We start from the raw sequence: 23734 nt of genomic DNA on the forward strand, positions 1-23734 counted from the left end.
CTAAGAGCTGGTCAAGTCGGCAGGTAATAAATCAAACCCGTACAGTGAAGCAAAACGCGATTACTTCATAGGAAATGATTATACATGCATCAGTAATATAACGCTTTTCTTTGAGGGGGCCGTTATAAATATACGTGCCTGCAAGAGGTTAGATCACGTGACCAGGACTTCAGCAACATTTCATGTCATTTATTGTGATCTCTTTTGATTCACTATAGAAGTGAGTGTCAGTCTACAAAGGTGTGACTTGTGAGGATGCTCTGTGCAAGTAAGATATTCATTGTGTCAACAGTTCAGCATCACGCACTAATTCATTTGGATATATTCCGCTTATTCTGACAGTTAGGTTAGAAATGTAGCCTAAACTGATTACCCAGCAATGATAATAAGTCATAAATGAATGATGATAGCACAACTCCAAAATGGACAACTGTCGCTCTCCTTTTATAGCGTGATGCAGACTTACAGATACACGTGTATTTACACAATAATGAATATGCTTGAGGGTGATTGTGACGGTGCTTCGGAGATGTAACTGGGTGTTAATTTTTCTGGAATAGCTTTACGTTTTATGGTTGGATGGCCGGTTTGCAAGGGCATCTACCACGTTGTCGTGGATGCTGTCCACACACTCTCGAAAGTTCCTTTTTTGCTGTATACTCAATCTACAAGCAACTCAGTGCGGGACATCGTCATGCATGGTTAGGCTCTTCCAGGCTATCTCGCTGTGAGTTAAGTCTGTAGTCGCTGTGTTACTGGCCGCCTGGTTGACAAATAAAACAGAGAGAAAAATTATTTTAAAAACTGTTTTGATGTTAGTTAACTGTCCTCAATTATTCATTTGTGTCATTAGATTTTTTTTCCAGTAAGCAAGGTACAGTGTAAATGTATTAGACCTCTCCAGTCAGACTTACCTTAGATTATAATGTATCGTCTGTGATTGATAACTGCAAAGACAGACAGAGATATATATGTTAATTGCTAACGTATTGACATGTTTATTCTACATGCCTAGCAAAAACACTCCTTGGTATGACCAATATTGTAAATATACGTGTTTAATAGAACGATTGAGCCTTCTATCACTTCAATTCATTTCATATCTTTTCATATATTTCATTTTATGTTTATTTCCAACAAAAACGGAATTAGAGAAAATTATTTACGGTAAATATGCAACAGTTTTACAAAAAATCAGTCCAATGGATAAAGGAAATCCTGTGAATGGAAGTATAATCATGTGCTGTGAATTTTACCGATTGACAACAGAGACGAAACATGTTTATTTCTATTATGAGAAAAACTATTAGAATACAACTAATAACATAAGATCATACTGTGCCATAAATAACAGTCATTATTAAAATTGCATAAAATATACATTACATTTATTATATAATTCAAATAAAATCTACTTCATCATATAATAACATCATGATGCTAAATCACCTCGGTGGAAGAAGAGAGTTGTTTTCGCCTGATGACTGCAGCAACACACACCGCCACTGATAAGATGAAGGCGATTGTTAACAATACTGCAGTGGTGGATTCCTGGTGCAACACTCCTTCTACAGTTTCCATCTCTGGACATACATTACCTGTTGGGATGCAACACGCGTTGCATGAAGGTATTATAATATTACAGTGTGCAATCAACTTTCCCATGATAATGAGCAATACATTTTGTTGTTAATTTGTTCAGTTATAAGGAAAGTTCGATATAGCGATGTAGAACTTGAAATTATGTTGCGGTTTTAGGAGTGTATTACCTTTATGTCATTTTTTGACAGATTTCCATCCCAAACAACAGAGTTGATAGTGTTAGTGACTAGACCTTTATATATTATGTATATATATATATATATATATATGCAACCTCAATTCATATTAAAACAAAATCTTATTACCTCCTGGACATATCAGATCGAGTGAAGTACTCCAGCTGTGTACGTTGCTTCCGTTACACATGACATTAACGCACTTGTGAGGACGAGGTGACAGTACGAAGGTAGGATGCCATGACGAAGACAGGACCTCACCGTCGATTACGATGTCAAAAGTGTCGAAAATGTCTTCCGGGTTAGTATGACACGTGATCGTCAGTTTGTTTTCATTCTCTCGATCGCGCGTCACGATGGAGATGATTTCATGTCGACTTGTCGGAACTGAATTGGGAGAAGTTACAGTTATACAAAACTGATCAGGTAATGTGTCCTAACATATATGCACGCATTATAAGCACTTTCAAATTCAATGTCATTTGTTTCATTTTAGAGAAAGCTTAATGGCGCCACGTTTTGTTAACCCTGAAGACTAGAAGTTGCGTACACTAAAAACACTGCACATACCCCAAGTCTTTTTTTTAATGGCACACCTTAGTTCAAACTTCATTTGGCGACGACCGAAGTGGTAAAACTGGTAAAAACTAGTTCAAATGTCACTACATACATATTATGATACTCAAAGGCGATTCCCCGAGTTATGAACCTATACAGATGCACTAGTGACCCAGAATTATGTTACATTTTCCATTATTATACTCCTCTTATGTCTTCAATTATGATATAAACAAGGCTGTTTCGGTCCTTACCTTCATCTGTAGGACAGTATGTCTTTTCAACCGATGCAGAGCCAACTCCATTTTGACCGAGGCAAGTCACGTGAGTACACTTGTCTGGACGAGGTGCTATGATAAAGGAAGGGATCTCTGACGACGAAACTATCTCCTGGTCTACTTTTATGACGAATGTGTGGATGGGAGGGTAAGGCTGATCACGTGGTTTCAGTTGACACGTGACCAAAAGGTTTCCTCCTGGATGGATGGCGTCCTGTTGTTCCTGAAGTCTGATTGACAGGGCGTCTGCTGCAGGTGAATCTATCCATGTATGGTGATCAATCAAGAAAAAAAAAACGTTTTTGGAGATACTTGTATCATAATCTCAAAATACTTTAGCCAATATCTGCACTAAAATGTGACAAAATCATACTATCGTCACCAGTGATATTAATGGCTTTGCTGGCGAACTCATGCAAGCAGAGAATGTTTTTAATACTTTTAAGCAAAATATTAAGGCCATTGTTTGTTTTATCCTGCTTTCAAGTTGATCGTGATCACAAGAAATATCTCTGCGTCCTCACAATGATGCCTCCCTCGGGTAATAATATTTCTTTGATTAAATTGCTAGTTTATTTAGCATTGGAATCTGCAGTTTAATTATGAACATTATATCTATCGATTCTTCAAATTCATTACATTTTCAACATATTGTATTCTCGCATGTTTCGTCATTTGTCGTCATTGACAAATTGTACTTATTATTACTACGAAGCCTAAATCCTACAAGCTTTTGCTTTTCAGTAGGTTCCTCATATTTTGTTCTTATACATGTGTTTATTTCCGTCTCAAATTGACTGTTGTGTTGTACGAAAATGTGGAATATGGAACAATGAATAAAAAAGAAGACTAAAGAATAACCTTTCGAATTCAAGAGTCGTATATTACATGTAATCACCCCTTTTACATTGTTTTATATAAACAATTCCACGGACCTTTCTACGTAACAACAATAACAACATTGCACAGAAATCTTCATATGAATTACAGACAGCACTTGAAAATAAACGAAGAATATTTACGTTTTGGACAGTAAATAGACGCTGTCGTTGTGTTTCTGAATTCGTTGCTTCCCTTACACGACACATCCACACACCAGCGGGGAAGAGGAGAAAGACGAGTTTGAGGTGAAGAAGATCTCGACAGCTCGACGCCATTAACGGTTATCTCATACATTGCGATGGGTGGAGATGGTTGGTCGTGAGGAGTCACGTGACACTCAATGATAAGACCAGGCTCGACGTCAGGATCCGATTGATCGTGAAACTTGATGGTTATCACACCTTCTGATGGAAACTCTTAATCAAAATAGAATGAATCCAAGAGGTTATGAAATCGAATTGAATAGTTTATTCGTAACATATTTTGTACATTCTTTGTGTTTCACTGGACGCAACTGCTATTAAATAGCAATAGCATACTATTCAGGTAATATGTCTTATGTAATGCTTTATTCATTAGAACACTGGTTCATTCTTTTTAAACTCCAAATGCACAACTTGTCGTTATAAAGTTTTATTTCGTCTCCCAGTGGGCGGATGATACATCAAACTGCATTTTGAATAATCACATGCGTCGTCATGCATTTAAATTTATAATCAGTTTTTATCGAATATCTAAACTACCTGACCCGCCACCACGAGGTGGTGGCTTAAGAAGGCAAGTCGCCTAAATGTCAATTTGAGTATTTCCCTATTGCATTTTCTCAGAACTTTCACCTTACTATTTCAAAATATATGAATTGTTCCACTGTAATCGCAAAACGCTCCAAGGAAAAGGTAAGCGAGTCGCTCACAAATAATGAAATTTGGGGCTTCAATCCCTTACGAGATTCTGTGGCAAAAATGTCTGGGAAAATCAAGATTTATGTACATGAGGTAATTTCAGAAGACAGAATTTACAAATACATAATTATCCTGTTTATCTCTCTCTCTCTCCCTCTCTCTCTCTCTCTCTCTCTCTATATATATATATATTATATATGTATATATATATATATATATATATATATATATATAATAGATATATGCATAAGATAAAACAATCAGATGGAAGTTAAAGCTTCCAATTTGAAACAAATGTGATACATATTATCAAAATCTAATCATCTCAGTTAGTCAAATAATCATAATCATGCCTCTGAGGTGTAACTATGATTACGTCGTAAGGTATAAAATTGCCACATTTTTTTTTTTATTTCCGAGGAAATTAGCATTACAGAACCATACCATACTTTCTCTTAATAGTCTAATATCTCATATCATAATGCCTGCTAACACGAAAACACCCCGAGAGGGCAGTTGGTTATAAAGTCTGAATTGTACGTGTATGTGGTTCCAGACTTAACATTTTAAATTGCGATCCAGCGCATTACAAGATTTCGTTGTTAAAAAAGTGTTTGCCTGTGTTGTTGCTTGTTTGTTCATGTGTTAATCACGTTTTCAGGGATTAAACGTAATTTCTTTTTTACATAACAATCCGGTAAATTGTAAAAAGAGCGGTGAATGTCTCATTTTGAGTGCTAGTATTCTTTGCAAGGACGAAGAAAGAATCTGCTAAATTCAAAGCACTTGGAGTAGGTTGCCAATGAAATTTGCCTGATTCATCACGTAGACAGTACTGGAAGGAGGAACTAAAGTACAGACATGATACGTAGGTTCCTTGACTTTTTTGACACTTAAGGACTTACTAAAAAGCAGAGTTTATCCAGTGCGACCATTCCAAAATTCATAACATGCTTTGTGGAAAGTTAATTACAATAAATGCAGTAATTACAAAAATGATGTGTATGGATATGTGTTATGATAATAATAAATGCAGTGTATTCTGAATATTCGCATTTCACTTTGTTTTTTTTGCCTCCTAAATATTCGCTCTTCTCATCTTTTCTTTTTAGTCTCACTCTCTTCCTAGCTCCCTCTCCCTCTGTGCCTTAGTAATATTAGCATCCTTTCACACGTATTCTTTCTTTCGTTCTATTAATAAATATGATGGTGCGTTAAATATGTTGGTCTTTGCTTCTGCAAATACCTATTGCATTTCTCGATCACCTCGGATTACCACGTTTCATAACTTTGTGAACGTACATTTCATCTACACTGGACTTTCGTACATCGACGCAGCTGTTTGAATATACCAGTTCTCACAATACATTATTAAGTTACAATTTTCTTACTGCACTCTTTCCTCTCAATCACAATCTTATTTGTTTCTTTGAACAATCAGTAGGGAGGTATTACGATGACAGTCTTACCTCCTATATCCGCACACAATAGACACTTTAAAACGCATAGTGACAGTTATGGAAATAAGCCTGCTTTATTCTCTTGATGACTGGCATTCATGACAGGGCAATCATGTGTTTTAAAATACCATGATTTTATTGTTACTGGAGATAGAAGGTTTCGTATGTTAAAGAACTTACCATTATAAAGTAGAAATATACGTAACATTGCAATATTGTTTGAATATTAACTGGTTTGAGGAGAAGTCAGTAATAAGTCAAGCGGCAAAACAAAACCAAAAAACGATCGCTTTATTGATAGAGGTGAAAATGTGATTTCACCTTCCCGTTTCAGTTCTGGAATATCCAACAATTTAACGTTCATTGCAACTAGACTTATAACTGAGAAACACGAAATAATTGAGCAAGTAAATCCGTTTACTTACATCTTGACATAACAAAAGTCAGATAAAAAAGGCCAAATCTTTCCTTTCAAAGTAGCAACCTTGGCATGTTCAAAGTATAGTATTGGGTTAATACCGTCCTAGAATAACGAATTAATTGATGTATATTCGCGACATCGAGGTTGCATACTATCAAAACGGAGAAGGTAATTTATTTGTGAATGTGTACAATTTGCATTCGAAAATACAACAGTTTTTAGTTTTGCGACAAACGTTCAAACAAACCAGAACTCGCTGTAGTTGCAAGGATACTGTATGAACACATCGGACATATTGACATAGTTATTGGAATCAAATGGGGGAATTGAATAGGAAAGTAAAAACAATAATTTGTAGCATTGTATCTTAATTACCAGCAATGCCGTTTTACAGCTAATGGCAGATCTGATCATGGAAAATAAATCTGACTACACTGTACATGACAATTTTTTAAAAAAGGTCGAGACTTGTTTTTCTTCTTTTGCTCGCATTTCATATGATAAATAACTTCCTAGAACATTTTGCATGAATTCGACAATTCGGTGATTGCTTCAATGTCTGACAACGCTGAGTGAAGTGAAAAAAAGAAATAAGTCAGGAAACGGCACACTCGTGTATTTTATGAACATGTGATCAACTGGGATTTCCATAGTTCATTGTAATGACACAGTAACTTGATCAAATCTTTCTCTACGATTATCCAGTGTCACATCTATATACATATATGGGGCGAAAATGAACCATCCTCTCAAAGGAAAAGGAGTATTCCATAAGTCGATGATGAATCCGTTTACTGGTCGAGACTCTGCACCTGAAAAGACGAATTTGAAGACCAATCAATTTCAGGCGGGAATGTACATTATTTTGTCTATTAAAATCATCGCTGTAAAATCTATAGGTACAAGCTATTGTGAAATATCGCAGTAAGTCAATACACTACACTGTTTATTGCTATTTACAGTGCTCGCTATACTGGCGTAAGACCCCTCGTTATATGGATTACGATGTAAGCCACCTTCACTGAAAAAAAGAAGATTATTTCCTTCATGTTGCACTTAAGATTTGGTACTGGACCGCATTTACATAATGGCACACACTCAAAAAAAAATAAAAGAAGAAAGATATTACACATATGAAATTGAATTATTTTAACCTTAACGACCAAACTGTTACGTTTTCATTCAAGTTAAGGTGTCGAGACGCGTATATATAGTTTATGTTATATTACGCTTTGAAAACAAGTTGGTGATCAACACTTTAAACACGATTTTTTTTTACTCTGGTGAAGTGCAAGTTGAAGGATGTTGGTGCTTTCTTGTGGCATTGTAGTCTGATCATCTTTTAAATACCTCGTCCGGGGGGAAGAATGTTCTTCTTCTGTTGACGTAAGCGACGCAGGCGATTACGGAAAGGAAGAACACGACCACAAGAAGAGCGTAAGTTGTCGACGATTGTTGAAGAGCTCCTTGACGCTGAAATTCTGCTATTATTTCCACAGCTTTTACGAATTTATGAAAGACAATGAGACAAATGCTCACTAGTCCGAAAGACAGTATTAAGCAATATTTCGGAATATGCTAGATTGATAAATGTAAAAGGTTCTCAATCGCAGGCAAAACGTGCTTGTTTATTAACTTGATTACAGTCGGAATGGGATAATAATAGTAAAGATAGAGTAAGCATATCCGATGAAGTAGACCTTTTGTGTATTAACGGTCATTCAATATTCTATTGTTTCATGATATACTTTATGTCTTTGAACAACAAAATGATGAATCTTCATGTAAGGAATGTTTATAATGGATACTAGTACGAGGTTGACACAGAATCGAACCGTTGTGAAAATAGAGTACAACTGAATTGTCGTTTTCGTTTACATCCATTATCCCTACTTTAATTTTCTTGAAAATTGTAACTTCATTTGATATGATATCGTATTTTCCCTCGCTTCCCATTCGTCAGAGATTAAGTGTCCATCGATCAAGAATGCCCTTGAAGGCCACTTTTGCGCAAAAACAGAACAACGTAATACGCATGGAAGATATTTTAAATCTGTGAATATTTTTGAGGACTGCCAATTATTCAACACCTCTTCATTGAAAAATGCTTTATTCACGCGCATGCGTGTTTATTAGTGTGGGTGTGTATGTGTGAATGTGTGTGTTTGTTTGTCGTAAAAATATTCAAAGTAGTGGGGAAAGTCTATTTTTTAGATTAATGCATGTGTTTGTTTTCCTTTACATTGCTTTACCAGCCATGTACTTCGTATGGTGTGTATATTTTTTCGAAAGCAAAGTCAAAAACAAAAACGATCTTGATGAATCTCGGAATATCAATATATTACCAAAATATCTATTTTACTTTGATGCTGATAGGATGATACTCACGCGGTGATCACTATTACTATTGCATTTCCACTGCAGGATTATAAAGAACATATCAAGATAACAATGAGAAGATCTCATTTGAAATGTACTTGTGAATCAAGATATGAAACATATTGGTAAATATTGTAGACAGCTGTGATTTAAATGATTCCTGTTTAAATGATATGCTTCCGCGTTAAACTACAGCTTACCTGACGGGCAGAAGGTCTTGGTAGCAGTGGTGGAGCCAAAATCATTCTGTCCCGTACAGGAGACTTCTGTGCCTCCATCGGCCCGAGGAGTGAAGGCAGTCGACGGCGAGCGGGAGGATGAGAGAGTGACGTTATCGGCTGTGATGAGGAAGGTATGGATACCTGGTGTCGGCTGGTACTCCTCGTCGATGTGACAGACCACTGTGTAGATTTTCCCGTTGTTCTCTCCCACGCGCTCGTTGAACTGAACATCGATTACGTCATCTATTATTCAATATTACGTAAAGGATGAATGTAACCATGTAATTCGAAGGTGAGACTATAATAAAACACTTATAAAACAATTAAAAGACAAGACAAAATACAGGTACGAAATATATATATATATTTTTTTTTTTTAGGAATTAAGGTACACTATACTTCACAGGCCTTTAATTCCTTCATATGTTTGTAGAATATCACGTGCGGGTATCACAAAATGTATGTGCTTAGACGAGCATCCCGCGTCATTATTTGAGATCTAGATTAGATATATCGACAGTAGAATGATATTCAAAGTACATTCTTACACTAATTCTTTTTGAAAACAGCCAATCAAGAAGAGAAGGAACCATCTTCGAAATAGAATTTCTGGATTTACCTCTAAAACAATATAAATCCCTTGAACGCGTTGAGCCACGTCTATTCCTTCCTTCACACATGATGTTCATACACTTGTCAGGACGAGATTCCACGATCGCAGACGGGACACTTGACGATGAAATCGTCTCACCGTCAACGGAGATCACATACGAGTCGATTGGAGGTGTGGGTTGGTCACGTGGATCGATGTGACACGTGATCACAAGGTTAACCTCGCTCGCGACAATCTGCTCTTCAATCTGTAGAGTTATGATGTCTTCCCTGGGAGGATCTGAATTGGATATCATGAAGAAATTCAAACAAACATTGTATACTATTATCCATATCTGTTAGTGGTATCATACCTTTACGTTGTAAACATGAGAAATAAGTACAAACACCAGGTATCAAAATACACTGTACACCGTGACAGCTTTACTTTGGCACTGGTATCAGACTTGGTTTACGACATCATACATTTGAGGACATCTCGCATTCCTCAAAAAAACTGCAAAGGTTTAATTGTTGAGTGCATAAATTGTTGAATACTTCTATGTCATATTACTTATACGGAAATAAAAGGGATAATCCACACATCTTACTCTTGCAAAGTTAAGAATATCTGTATATCGGGGAACCCATACAAGCATCTTAATGATTATTGTGTAGTTGGTTCCTTTCGGTCAAAGATATTCTGTTCTAAATCAAAGATAATGACATGATGAGACGATTGTCCGTATGTGTAGGTATGAAAGTTAAAAGGTTATATTTAAATACTCAGGTGGGAAACTATTCTCACTGAATACAATGATGTCGATATACGTAATTATGATACCAAATAATGCTAATGAAGCTTTAAGAACATTTTATATTTTTCAATTCAATTCAATTCGTTTATTCATCTCATTTTCTGATAAAACAATGCAACAGTATCGAATTTACATAATTATATCTGTGAAAATAAAAAAGAGAACTTGAATAAAGCCAAAAAGGCCTTGCAAAGTAAGTTCCCTTATGTACGAGTATGCACAAAATAATTGATCTTTAAGGTACGAAGTATAGCACACACGTTGTACATGTGGTTCATTTTATGTATTCTCGATGTTTATTTTTTTTTCTTTCTGCTTAAAGCTAATCTCGTCATTTGTAGCACCCCGGGCTTCACACCCTAGTCAATAGCAAAAGTTGATCAATAAAAGTTACCTGTGGGACAAAATTCATTCACTGTAGATGTGGAACCAAGTTCATTCATTCCAATACATGTGACGTCTGTGCAGCCTTGAGGGCTTGGCGATACCGTGAACGATGACGAGCTCGAGTTTGACACTGTCACGCTTCCAACTTTTATCTCGTACCTTTCGAGAGCAGGGTAGGGTTGGTCGATGTCGGTCACGTGACAGGAAATGGTGACAGTACCTCGACCACTGTCATCCAAACCTTCGTCGAACTCGATGTCAATGATATGATCACGTGGTGGATCTGTCGAAGAAATTTACAGTTTTGTGTTGCTGAAAGGTTTACATGGCGAAGTAAATGGGGAGAGCGGTTTGCTCACCATAGTGTACGTAGTCCTTGCAGGGATCGTTACTTGGCAGAGGAATGTTATAAGGAAGAAATAAAATGTTAACCATTTTGAAGGAGAGCAATTTTTAGGTCATAATCATCAGAAATAACACAATCTTCAAAGCAATATGAAAACAAAACAAAACAAAAAAGAAAACGTGTACGTAAAGAGGGCCATTATAGTTTGGACTGGAAAGGAGAATTTGAAATGGCAGATATTTCATCAAGTGAGTAGATATGAACAGCCACGATAAACATTCAAAACTAAAATGTTGCAACACGTGGGTTTATCATTTCCTCTTTTTTTTCATACATGTATTTTATTCCAATGTAAATGCATGGACATTTTTGCATACCTGTGTATCTCCATGCATAAATCGCACATTGCTTGCTACGTGTGTGCCTTTCTTAGCCGGAGCTAATATAGGTTTTCCCGGTCAATTTCATACTTTTGTCACTCAAATTCATTAATGTGCATTCAAATTCACGAAGCGCACGCACGCGAAAATATTGGGGCATTCAAATTCAGAATCCGAGCGATCAATTTCATTTTTGAGCGTTCTATTTCGTTTTCGTGAAATCATATTCACGATTGGGCATTCAATTTCAAAAAGCGAGCACCGACTTTCCTACTCGTGCATTCAAATTCATGCGATAGTCACGTGATAGTCCCAATGAGCTTGTTTGGAGCGTTCAAATTCATTTTTAGGCGTCAAGTTCCTACTTCGTGCAATCAGTTTAACGAGGAAAATGGGGGAGACTTTTAAGAAAGGAATAGGGGCCAACACAACCAATGAATGCTTGCATACAGTGTAATTAGTATTGTTTACATGTTCTACATTGTTCTCTGTTCATGTATTCTTTGTTTTTCATCTCAATGAATTTCAAATTGCAATGTCCAATCAGCAGTGCATCCAAACAACACAACGACTATAAACCGTATTTCTTGATGATACTACATGCTGACAACGTCCCAACACCAACCACATAATGACAATTCATCAATTTAAGACAAACTGACACGCTGTGATCTCACATAGTCCCGCAAAATGAAATCAATAAGACAGCAATACACAACAAACAACACGTAAAATGCTTATATTATGCAGTTCCAATATAGTCGAAATTGTGTTCTTTTTCCTCGAAAGTGTCAACCAACCCTCCGTATTATGCTCGTCTGTAAGCCTATACAGTGCCTAATTTTTGTTTGTTTGTTTCATTTTCTATCAAAGAAGATGGCTGGATAACCCATATTCAGCTGCAAAAGCTGGTATTCCCTATGGGGTCCAGTTAGATGTTTTGCTCTTTGCGATGAATAAATGAAGTGGGATCTTTTACGTGCAAGAGTTGTGACTCTTTCACACGTGGGACCTCCATTTTATGTCAAATCCCAGGGGCATGTGCCTGTATATTCCTATTTGCTAAGCGCGAGTTCAAAATTGTCAATTAACAGGTGGACCTCTACTGCAAAATAGATGATCATCATAAATCCCAATAAGTTAATTCAAAGCCAAGTGAGAAACACATGCATACACGGCCCCAAAATAGCTAAATTCAGGACTTCTTTTAAATTGAATGCAGTTATTTGGAACATGGTTGCCTATTCACGAATTTGAATGACCGACGAGATTCCGTCACCAGCTTGACATAAATTTGAATGCTCATTGATGAAATGCGTGCTCCTCTCTTAAATTTCAATGCTCCGATAGTGAATTTGAATGTTCCGATAGTGAATTTGAATGATCCGAGAGTGAATTTGAATGCTCGGATAGTGAATTCGAATGACCGGATTTTGAATTTGATTGCTGATTCAGTGTTGCGAGCGTGGAATGCGTGAAATCGAATGTTCGGAATAGGAACTTGAATGACAAAAGTATGAAATTGACCGGGAAAACCAGGTGCACATGGGATATGTACATGTACATACATTAAAAATCATCAAAATATATCATAAACACATAAGGCACCATGAATAGGTATAATTCTATTGAATACGATATACAGTGAAACGAAATGGTCTTACTTCTGGGACAGTAGGTTCTAACAGATGTTGCCGACCCGATGTCATTTTCACCAATACACGTGATATTCGTGCAGCTGTCCGGTCGAGGAGATAGGGTGAACGAGTTGGAGGTCGACAATGTTTGACTATCTCTCTTGATGACGTAACTGTCAATAGGCGGAAATGGTCGAGTATGAGAGGCTATGTCACAGGATATAGTCAAATCAACGTGACCACCAACCTCCCTGAAATTTCCCGACTCTTGGAACTCAACCTGTAGAGCATCATTTGGCGGAGATGCTGTACGGGGAAACAAAAAATATCGGAACTCGGTTTTTCAACATTACAGACAGCTTCAATTAAGAATAACTAAGCAGAGCTGAAAAAGTTATTTGACACTTGCTGTCAAAGAGTCCTACTGAACGATGCCACATTTCATTTCTTCTATAGTGTTTTAATGGCGGGTGCACGTCACGAGACCGACACCCACGAGTCATACGGCCCACGAGTTGTACAGCCCACAAGTCATACAGCCCACTGGTTATACAACCCACGAGTTCGACACTATTGAAGTAAACAAAGCCCACGAGTTCGACACTGTTGAAGTGAATAAAGTCTACGAGTTTGATATCAAGTGAAATAGGCCCACGAGGTATACAGCTCATGAGTTCGACACTAGAAAAAAAGGCTCGAAGGACCGACTTTACGCAAAAAAAGGCTCAAGAGACCCGACACTTCCAAAAAAGATCGAGAGCTCATCTTGTCGGTCTCGTGGGCTTTGTTTGCGTAGTGTTGGTCTTGTAAGCCTTTTTTTTTTTAGAGTAGTGTCGGTTTCATGAGCCTTTTGTGAGTAGTGTCGGTCTCATGGGTTTTATCAAATATAATGTCTAGTGCCGAACTCATGGGCTGTATGACTCATGGACCAATTTTCAATGTCGGTCTCGTGGGATGACCCCGTTTTAATATTTATATTTTATTTATGGCAATGCGATATAAACTGTTTCATAACCTGTCACTTTGATTGTTACAGTAGTCAAGCAGTTGAAAGTCCATTAGTAACTGCTGCATTTACATTTGTGTATCCCATACCTCTTGGACAATAAATCGATGTAATCGATGTTGGTCCCACGTCGTTTCTCCCTTCACACGACAGTTCGATGCACCAACGAGGCCGTGGAGAAAGGACGGCAGTAGGAGAAGATGACTGGGAGAGTGTGACGCCATCAGCTTTAATGACGTATGAATTGATGGCTGGATGTGGCTGGTTCTGAGGGATCACGTGACATTCAATATTCAAGGAAGATTCCTGATCACGTGTCTTGATAGTAATCACGTCATCGGCCGGGCCATCTGCAAAACAGTTGAATTAAAAACTGCCATAAATTCCAATTGTTTTGTGACTACACAACTACAAGGGACAGATAAAATACCGAAACATCAAAAAATTGTGATATTCACTTAATTTCAGGCAGTCCAGGTCCACAGCCAAGAGACTCTTTAATGGAGGGAAAATGATTTGAATCATTCTTTTCTGACACGGTTACTACTACCAAGGTCACTCTTTTTGAATAACGCAGACTTATGTTCACACTGTGTAAGCAAAGACATAATATATATGTCAGGATTTTAAGAACTCTACAACAACCTTCGGAGAAGCCCCACATGCCTATAACTTTTATTGATGATGTGTAAACAACTCACTAAATGAAATCTGGAAGCGGTGCAATGGTGTTCCTACTGACAAACATGAAATAATGTCAAATGTTGGGGTCAAAATTACTCTTGGATATAATTACAGACATACGACGTTTTTATCATGTGAGATGTAACAGACGAATGGACAAACAGTTTGTATGTGTAAAAATTACATCTCTTAAAGGGGATGGCTAGTAACTGATCGGTGGTAATCAGTGAGAATGCTGGGGGATGATTGTGAGATTCATTTAAGAGTACATTATATAGCTATTGTGGTGTGAAAATTATTTGCTTCAGAATGGTCTCATATTCAAGCAGTGGCGTATCTAGGGGGGGGGGGGGGGGGGGGCAAGTGGGGCACGTGCCCCGGGCGCCACTCCTTGGGGCGCCGAAAACGAAAAAACGAAAAAAAAAACGAAGAAGAAAAAGAAAGAAAGAAGAAAAAAATAGAAGAAAAAAATCAAACAAGATAAAAACAAAAAATGACAATGTTTATTGTGTTCACACAAGAATTCCGTGTTATGTAAGCTGAAATTTTGGCTCTCTCGCTGCGCTCGCTAACTGCTCGCAAAAATTTATATATATAAAAACGAAGATAAGAAGAAAACATGATGATGACGCGGACAAAATGACAATGTATATTGTGTTCGCACATGCCATCGTTAGAAGGTAAAATATTACACGGAGCAGCGGCTGCAATTTTATTTCTTTCGTTCTGAAGCGATCGCCCATTTGACCAAACGAGGGCGCCAAAGGTGTCGAACATACGGGGGGGGGGGGGGGCGCAAAAAACAAAATCGAACAAGATAAGAACAAAACGTAATGATGACGCGGATATATACAAATTTCGGCTCATTCACGCGTACTAATTTAGAGTATTTTTTTCAAGTCCTCAGTTCGTTGGTATAAATCGTTATCTATAAGGCCGTCACTATATCTGGATTAGAATTGTAAGATTTGATAACAAAAAAATGACAAGAATGATATGTTTTGTAAGCTGAAATACAGCAATTTTCGGCTCGCTCGCTGCGCTCGCTCGCCAAAATGTATCCAAAAAAAAAAAGATAAGAACAAAACGTGATCGATGATGGCGCGGAAATATACAAATTTCGGCTCACTCGTGCTTGCTAATTTAAAGTAATTTTTCAAGTCCTCAGTTTGTTGGTATAAATCGTTATCTATAAGGTCGTCACTATATCTTGATTAGAATTGTAAGATTTAATAGGCAAAAAATGACAAGAATTCCATGTTTTGTAAGCTGAAATACACAAATTTTCGGCTCGCTCGCTGCGCTCGCTCGCCAAAATTTATCAACATGCTCGCCTCAGTTTGTTGGTATAAATCGTTATCTATAAGGCCGTCATTATATCTTGATTAGAACTGTAAGATCTAATAGGCAAAAAAGGACAAGAATTCCATGTTTTGTAAGCTGAAATACAAATATTTTCGGCTCGCTCGCTGCGCTCGCTCTCGCCAAAATTTATCAACATGCTCGCCTCAGTTTGTTTGTATAAATCTATAAGGCCGTCACTATATCTTGATTAGAACTGTAAGATTTAATAGGCAAAAAGTTACAAGAATTCCATGTTTTGTAAGCTGAAATACAAAAATTTTCGGCTCGCTCGCTGCGCTCGCTCGCCAAAATTTATCAAAAAAAGAGGAAGATAAGAACAAAACGTGATGATGACGCGGAAATATACACAAATTTTCGGCTCGCTCGCTGCGCTCGCTCGTCAAAATTTATCTAAATTTCTTACATTTAAATCACCCTCAAAAGACCCCTTTTAAGTGCTTGAAAAAGCATATCATGTGGACTTTTTTAAAAGTCCCTACCGGGATGGGGTTGGGGTTGAACACTTTTTCAGAAATTAGGGGCGCAATTTTCGCACTTGCCCTGGGCGCCGTTTTCCCTAGATACGCCACTGTATTCAGGTAATGTGCAGTTTAATGTTTCCAGGTTAGCGTGCCTGTATGGTCAGTGACGGGGCATTAATCTGCACATTACTTGAATATGAGACCGTTCTGAAGCAAATAAGTTTTCACACAACAGTAGATATGTAATGTACTCTTAAATGAATCCCACAAGGATTGGAACAATCATCCCTGAGCATTCCCACTGATTCCCACTGATCGGTTACTGGCCATCCCCTTTAAACCAATATGTTGGTCTTTGATTAAAAATATGTGAATGTGATATATCTCCCGATGAATACGACGTTATCTAAATTTTTGTGTTTATTTTGTTCGGTAAATTGTTTTAGTTTCATGGACATCAGGTAAAGCAGAGGTTGTACGGTATCGATCGGTACTGAAAAACGACACAAAAGAAAACGGGGACAACATTGCACAAGGAAAATTTGTTGTTGTGATGTTGGAGTTTCACATCAACGTCATCATGATTCTCTTATTTTTCAAGAGATCAAATATTCAAAGATGAATAAAACAGTAGACACTATGCAAAGATGATGATGATGAAAATGGTGAAAAAAAATGATGAAAAAGAAAAGAAAATACCTCGCAACGTTAATTTTTACGGGAACATAATTTTCCCCTCTGCTAAGTTGTGTTAAGTCCTTTGCAATTCGTATATCTTTTTTTGTCCGATATTTGATGACAAAGTTTGCTAATTGATTCAAACGTATGACGCGTTCATACTCTGTCGATGTCTACCCTATAGAATACAATATTAAACAAACTTATTCTAGTATGTTTCATCATCTAAAAAAATATCCATACATCTTTTCATGAGAATTATGCGTAAAATACGTTCTGTTTGCGTTCGGAAATAGCAGCGACCCCCTTTGTGTGCTCTGCAAGATTTGTGACACAGCCTTGGCTATAATATCTTTATATTCAATCACTTCTTTTCGTTTATTTTCATTTTCAGCAAAGACTGTCAGTGTACAAAACATAGCATGAATTAAAAAAAAAATTAATCGTTCTACATAATATCGAAATAGCTTTATAAGCACAAAAAAAATGAGAAAACTATCCTCGAATAATGTTGAAATGTTGAAAATGTTGAAAATAATCAAATAAATATGCATCTCCATGTGGAGTTTTATTTCAAAACGAGCTCACTTCATTCTCGTTGAGACATTTGTGATTAAAGCTGCTAAAAACGAGTAAAATAATTACAAAATGAATGATGTTTTCACTCATAACTTCTAGAATATTCCTTACGTTACATGTGACGTATTACTTGAAAGATTTTGTTTTGCTCTATCTGATGATTAACTTACTTTGAAATGATTAAAAATGGCGTTTAGCCCATTTTGCAGTAAAACTCTTCATATATACAAACACAAGTATATATATATGGGCATGGGTTATACAATAAACTATTATACACAATACACACACAATATACAAACTGAGGAAATTAATGAATTAATTGATAAAGGTGATACAATAACTGATTGAAATGATTCAAATTTAAAAGCGTTTAACCGTGGTGTCTTGTAAACAATGATTTTCATTTATGGGTTTTATTTTTTTTCTGTTAATCAATGTAAATAATTTGTAGCAGTGCCAAACGTCCTCGATGAATGGCACAATGATGCCTTTGAAAGTAAAGATAAAGAATACAATTTTGAATATCTCTACTCCGACAAGAGATGAAATACAAGTATGTTCTCTAATCAATATGTCCGACCAGTGCTTTATAAGATAAGTGGAAGAAAGAGAAAATGAATAAAGACAGACTAAACACTCTTTGTTACTATCACATTTCTTGGCAATTCCATTATAGCTTTAAATGTTCGTTTGATTTCCTGGTAGCTCGATGTTTTAGGCAAGGATTCTCAACATTCCCCGCTTACTTGCGTTGTGTAATGTCGCAAGGAAGAATGATGTCAACGTTAATGAGTATCCCTCCGCGCTCAAAGCGACAATAATGTTATGAATATGTATTTATGTAAAGTACTTTAACGTGTTCAGCCCAAGAGGGGCGGAGGATGTTTTGAGACTCTGCGGACTGACAGGAGGGATAAAGTTCAGTTGCTGTTACTCCAAGAAAGTTTGGTATGGTGGTGATCCGTTTGGTGTCACAGAGGATAATTCTATGTGTGACATGTAGTTGAGTTGCCATCATCTTTTCCTAACTTCCATAATAGCACGTATGATATTATGTCCTCATTTGCAAGACACGACACAAACTGCGTTCGTTTTCAGTCACTCACATGTATTGGGAGAGTTATGGTGGACGAACATTCTTCCTTAATTCATGGAATATTTTCTCCTCTGCATGCAAAATACACACAGGCACACGCAGCATCATCATCATTATAATCGTCATCATCATTATCATCATCATTGTCACCATTATCATCATCATCATCATCATTATAATCATCATCATCATCATCACAACGCTACATAGCAATTTATGCAGCTGTCCAATAACATTTAAGACTTACGTCTAACGTTCAGCGTGGCTGATTGTTGAGAACCGGAAATGATGCACTGTAGCGTCTTCCCGTGATGAGAGGAGGAAGGGGTGAAGGTCAACACACTTTCGATGTTGTAATACGTCTTGTAGTGATAGCAGCGATCCGTGCAGTAATAGCAATATATACGGTCTGGTAAAATGCTCTCTCCTTCGATACTGCACTCAGAGCTATCTCACACGAGATTATTGTCACAATCGTTGCATGCTTTATCGACTCTTTTATATTATCCTTGTAAAGTGTTTTAGGCACATTAGCAAGCAAAGAGTGATGACTAAAAGGAGAAAAAATTGGATGGACATGCAAATGATGAAAAATACATTACAATTTTGATTATCGATTCATATTTGATTACATTGCTTCCCAATGATTATTTTAAGAGCAATTTAGTGTGGTGATGAACTTCATAGTATCATTTATCTATATTACATCACTACTTGTATTACAAGTACAATTACATCACTTTTTACGATCAGTGATCTTTTATATTTCATGGAAAGTAACTTATATCTGTTAAACATGCGAAAACGCCGGAATCACATAAATTAGTTCTTTAAATTCATGTACGAGCAGTATTCGGACGTCAAAGACAATATCATGTGTAACATAAAAAGGGAAGAAAATTTTCGCGCTATCTTGGAAAACAGATTGATTTTATTGATTACACGCAGTGCTTACCTGCCTGAAATAGCGGTGAAAGTACATTTCAGCATGTATTCTTGTAGATCATTGAACTTACAAGTGAAAGTAGGTTATTTGCAATTAGTGACGACTGCACTAACTACACCGTAGAGACGCCAAAGAACAACTTCGAATGTGTGCCGCAGAAACGACTCAACTGGGGCGACGTCTGTGTCATAATCACGTGTGGTCTAATCCCATGTCACTATTGGATTAAAGATACACATGGTCAATTCCTGATTAGATAAGTCTTGCAAATACACTGAGAAAATAAATAAACTCTACAACGGTTGGAGATGTGGAATCATAAATACTGCCACCAGGTAATAATAGGCTTTATATGCCAACAAGTATTGTGGCTTGAAGGCAGAAGGTGTGTTTCATTTAATTGAAACGTCGCAGCTCCTTTTTGGATTACAGTCATCCCCCATCAGCGCAAATTCCAATACTCAGAATCCTTCTTTGACCACTAACGGCATACAAAAGAAAGACCAGAGCAGAAAGGCCAAAAATGACGGACAATCATATCTTTTCCCTTTTATAATTCAAGATTTCCAGTGCGGACACTTGAACATATAGACATTAAGCAGCAAAGTGGGAAGAAAAACTGCAGCTATTTCACGAGAAATATTCATCCGTAGCGGTGTGAGAGCAAACGTTACGCAAAAGTTAAACTCACAATATCTTTTTCAATTAGTCCTTAACTAGTTGGGTGATGTTATATTTGTTCTGGTTAACATTGATGTTTTATTCCGAACATGCTACTCACAGTACTTAGAGTGGTCTACATCAGGCATACTGCTGTCTTCCATTGAGACCTGGAGACATCAATTGCGAATTCTTCGGAAAATCTTACTCTCTCTTCAAATCCAACAAAGCAAATAATACGCTTTCTTCATGATTTAGTCTCGAAAATCCCTGTTAATCCTATGGCTAGCATGACCTCATTCTAAAACATCTGATTCCGAGATATGTCTACATTTTTTACATCAAATCTACAAGCGTCATCAAATGTTACTTCCGTCGCCTTCGATGGAGAAAATTACAATTAAAATCAACTCGGTGGCAATATCCAAACGTTTTGATAAACATTACCATAGGGCAGATGCACTTGACATGCTAACTAAAGAAATCACGTCCTGGATCACGAATCTGTGTAAAACGTGTTCATTTCCGGTATGGGCGGTAAAGCAGAAAGATCGGGTATATCGAGAAAGACAAACGATGGTTTGTGTCCAGAATGATTACACCTCATGAAAAAGATATACCATTTTAAATATAAAATCTACCACCTTCATAGTTGTTGAGATGGCAATGTGTCTGTATATGATTTTCTGTAAATTCCGTCTTTCCTATTCTAAGATAGAGAGGCCGATTCAATACTTGCCTTTTCTGCCTGTTGAACTTTCTAGCACTTCTCCGAAATGAACAGCGAAACGGTAAGCTCTGCTTCACGTAAATTTTCACCCGTAACTTTTAATGGGATAATTAGCGTCTCTAGATATTAGAGTCTCTATTCTGCCTGGATCTTTACCTCTGTCGTCCTCACGGGTGAAAGTTTAGAGAGTTTTCTGCACCATATGAGTTTCACTGTACAAAGGTTACTTCCGTCTCTGATGTCTGTTTAGAGACTTCCACTGCAACACAGAGTGTCTCAGCAGTTTAACGCCGGAAATCGTTCAAACATATCTCAAAATGAAGGTTGCTTTGCTGTTGCACTCGCTCACGAACATGTACATCCTACAAGACAAGTACAAACCCACACCCATCCACACACACACACACACACACACACACACACACATGTCCTACTTAAACTCAATGGGACAAGCAGTGCTACGTTTGACAAAAGAAAGTCATGTCATTATTTTTGCATATATTCTTTCCGTGTAGATCTTGAAAACTAAATGAAATAAAAACAAAAATTAATACATTCACCGGTTAATGTTTAGCATGTTTATCAGTTTCCTAGTGGCAGTAATTCATTTTACATTAAAGAACAGATATTGCAAATTCAATATGTATGGATGTGTATTTATCATAAACGTACATGTATCATCTTTTATGTAAAATACATGTTCGATAACGAACAAAATTTAACCATCTGTCCTTGTCACAGACATAGAACGTAATCTTCCTATCGTCTCATTGATATTTGGTACACTTCTTTTCCTATAATGAAACAGCGATACTTCCATGGTATCGTTAAGTATCATGATATAACATTAAAAAAATACCAAATTGTCGACGACTCTACCTCTATGCGTAAAAGCCAGATCAAATGAGCAGAAACCAATCCATGTAGGGAAATGTTATAACCATAGTTTACGTGATAACGCACAAATTGCAGCCCATGAGGTGCTCGCATTACGCAAGGTGAGTACTACTTTGTCTCATTTATCTCAATAAGGTTACATTTCATAACGAACCAAGCTTTTTTCCGGTCAGCCTATACGGGTATCTCTGGATTGACTTGATTGTACGTTTCCCTGATAACCCCATCCTTTGTCTTGTCTAGCCTGATTGCTATTTGTGACAACGCCCTCAGTGATCTGGACGCCGTCCAAGAACCAGCTCGCTGTCTGTGACTCGAGCACTCCACTCTCCGTACACCGCGCAGTGACTTGGCGGTTAGCCGTCAGGGAACTTGGTACGGTGAAAGTCACGGCGACTGCAAAATGAAATAGAAAAAAAAAAAGAAAAGATATTATTTTCTAAAGGGAAGAATAATTCATTATTTTTTAATGACTATATCAATTAACCACAGTAGTGCTCAAGGAGAGCTTCTATGTAGAGGTGCAAATAATCGTTAATCTTTTAAAATGTGCTACCGGTACCCTTAAGGTTCACTTTTCTTAACAAGACTTCCTTTGCGGAGTAGAGCCCCAAAATTATCCAAATGCAACAACTTAGAAATTTATAAATTGGTTTATCCCTATACCCGTTCTTAAATTCAAGATGGACAGAATTTTCACACAGTTATTTTTTCCCCTTGTAAGTGTACAGTATTATGTATGTAATTATCCTTTCTTGTATTGTGAAAGTATCCCTGAAATCTCTTTCTAAGCCATTTGGGCAGAGAAAATGCTGCAAAATGGAAAAGTAACGTTGATATATTTATATACTGTAGTCTCATTATAAAATTATAAAAATAGAGATGATCCCACGTGGACACAAGAAGGGTTTCTTACCACAAGAATGCACCAAGAAGAGTAGGAGTCCACCCGTGACTGTAACTTGTGCCATGTTGGTCCTCCAAGAGTCCAAGTTTGCCATCTGGAACAAAATAAAACAAAGCGTTTTTAGAAGTGAATATATTGTAGATATCGATACGATACGATATGAATATTCAGATGTAATATAATACATTACTTATCTGTGTCGGAATACAAACCCTCATGGAGAATATGATTTATTACTCTTTGTCAAGATCTTACAGTCCACAATACCAAGTCTTCGTTGCTATTATTGCGAACCACCTCTCCCATAAAAGGCAAAGTGCATGCAGCAAAGTTCCTATAATATAATTTGAAAGTGTTACTACCATAATCACAAGTTAAAGTCAATACACGTGAAGCCGGCAATGACTTCTTATGGAAGTCTTAAACCTGTGAGTCATTTATATCGTGTGATATGATTCACGTCAGGAGTGTGATTGTGCGGAAGCACAAGGTAGTGCTCTTTTTCGGACAGAAGATATAATATCACTCCGCCTTATAGATGCTAACAGTCTTGTGTCCTGAGTCGATTTCACACCGCTGAATAATAGGAAGACACCAATTTACGAATATACATGTACTTTTTTTTCTGCGCATTCCGTAAGTTGTGACAAGACTTGTCCTGACAATCAAAGGAGTTGTACGAGG

At 37.1% G+C, this 23734-nt stretch overlaps 1 protein-coding gene across 1 annotated transcript; it reads right to left on the minus strand.

Annotated features, from left to right (window-relative positions):
• Positions 1–676: 676 nt before the first annotated feature.
• LOC139734815 (uncharacterized) lies at positions 677–23114 on the minus strand. The gene is made up of 13 exons (XM_071645599.1): positions 23060–23114; positions 22352–22539; positions 20318–20337; positions 19158–19357; positions 14134–14394; positions 13066–13344; positions 10683–10958; positions 9499–9771; positions 8859–9122; positions 3694–3912; positions 2591–2875; positions 1450–1598; positions 677–763 (listed from the first exon to the last, which is right to left on the minus strand). Exons 1-13 carry the CDS (start codon positions 23112–23114, stop codon positions 677–679), a joined length of 2556 nt encoding a protein of 851 aa, XP_071501700.1.
• Between the last annotated feature and the right edge of the window lie 620 nt (positions 23115–23734).

This window comes from Diadema antillarum, unplaced genomic scaffold, assembly GCF_040938485.1.
Source record: "Diadema antillarum isolate AM-2024a unplaced genomic scaffold, OU_Dant_1.0 seq00000547_RagTag, whole genome shotgun sequence".
Lineage (NCBI taxonomy): Eukaryota > Metazoa > Echinodermata > Echinoidea > Diadematoida > Diadematidae > Diadema > Diadema antillarum.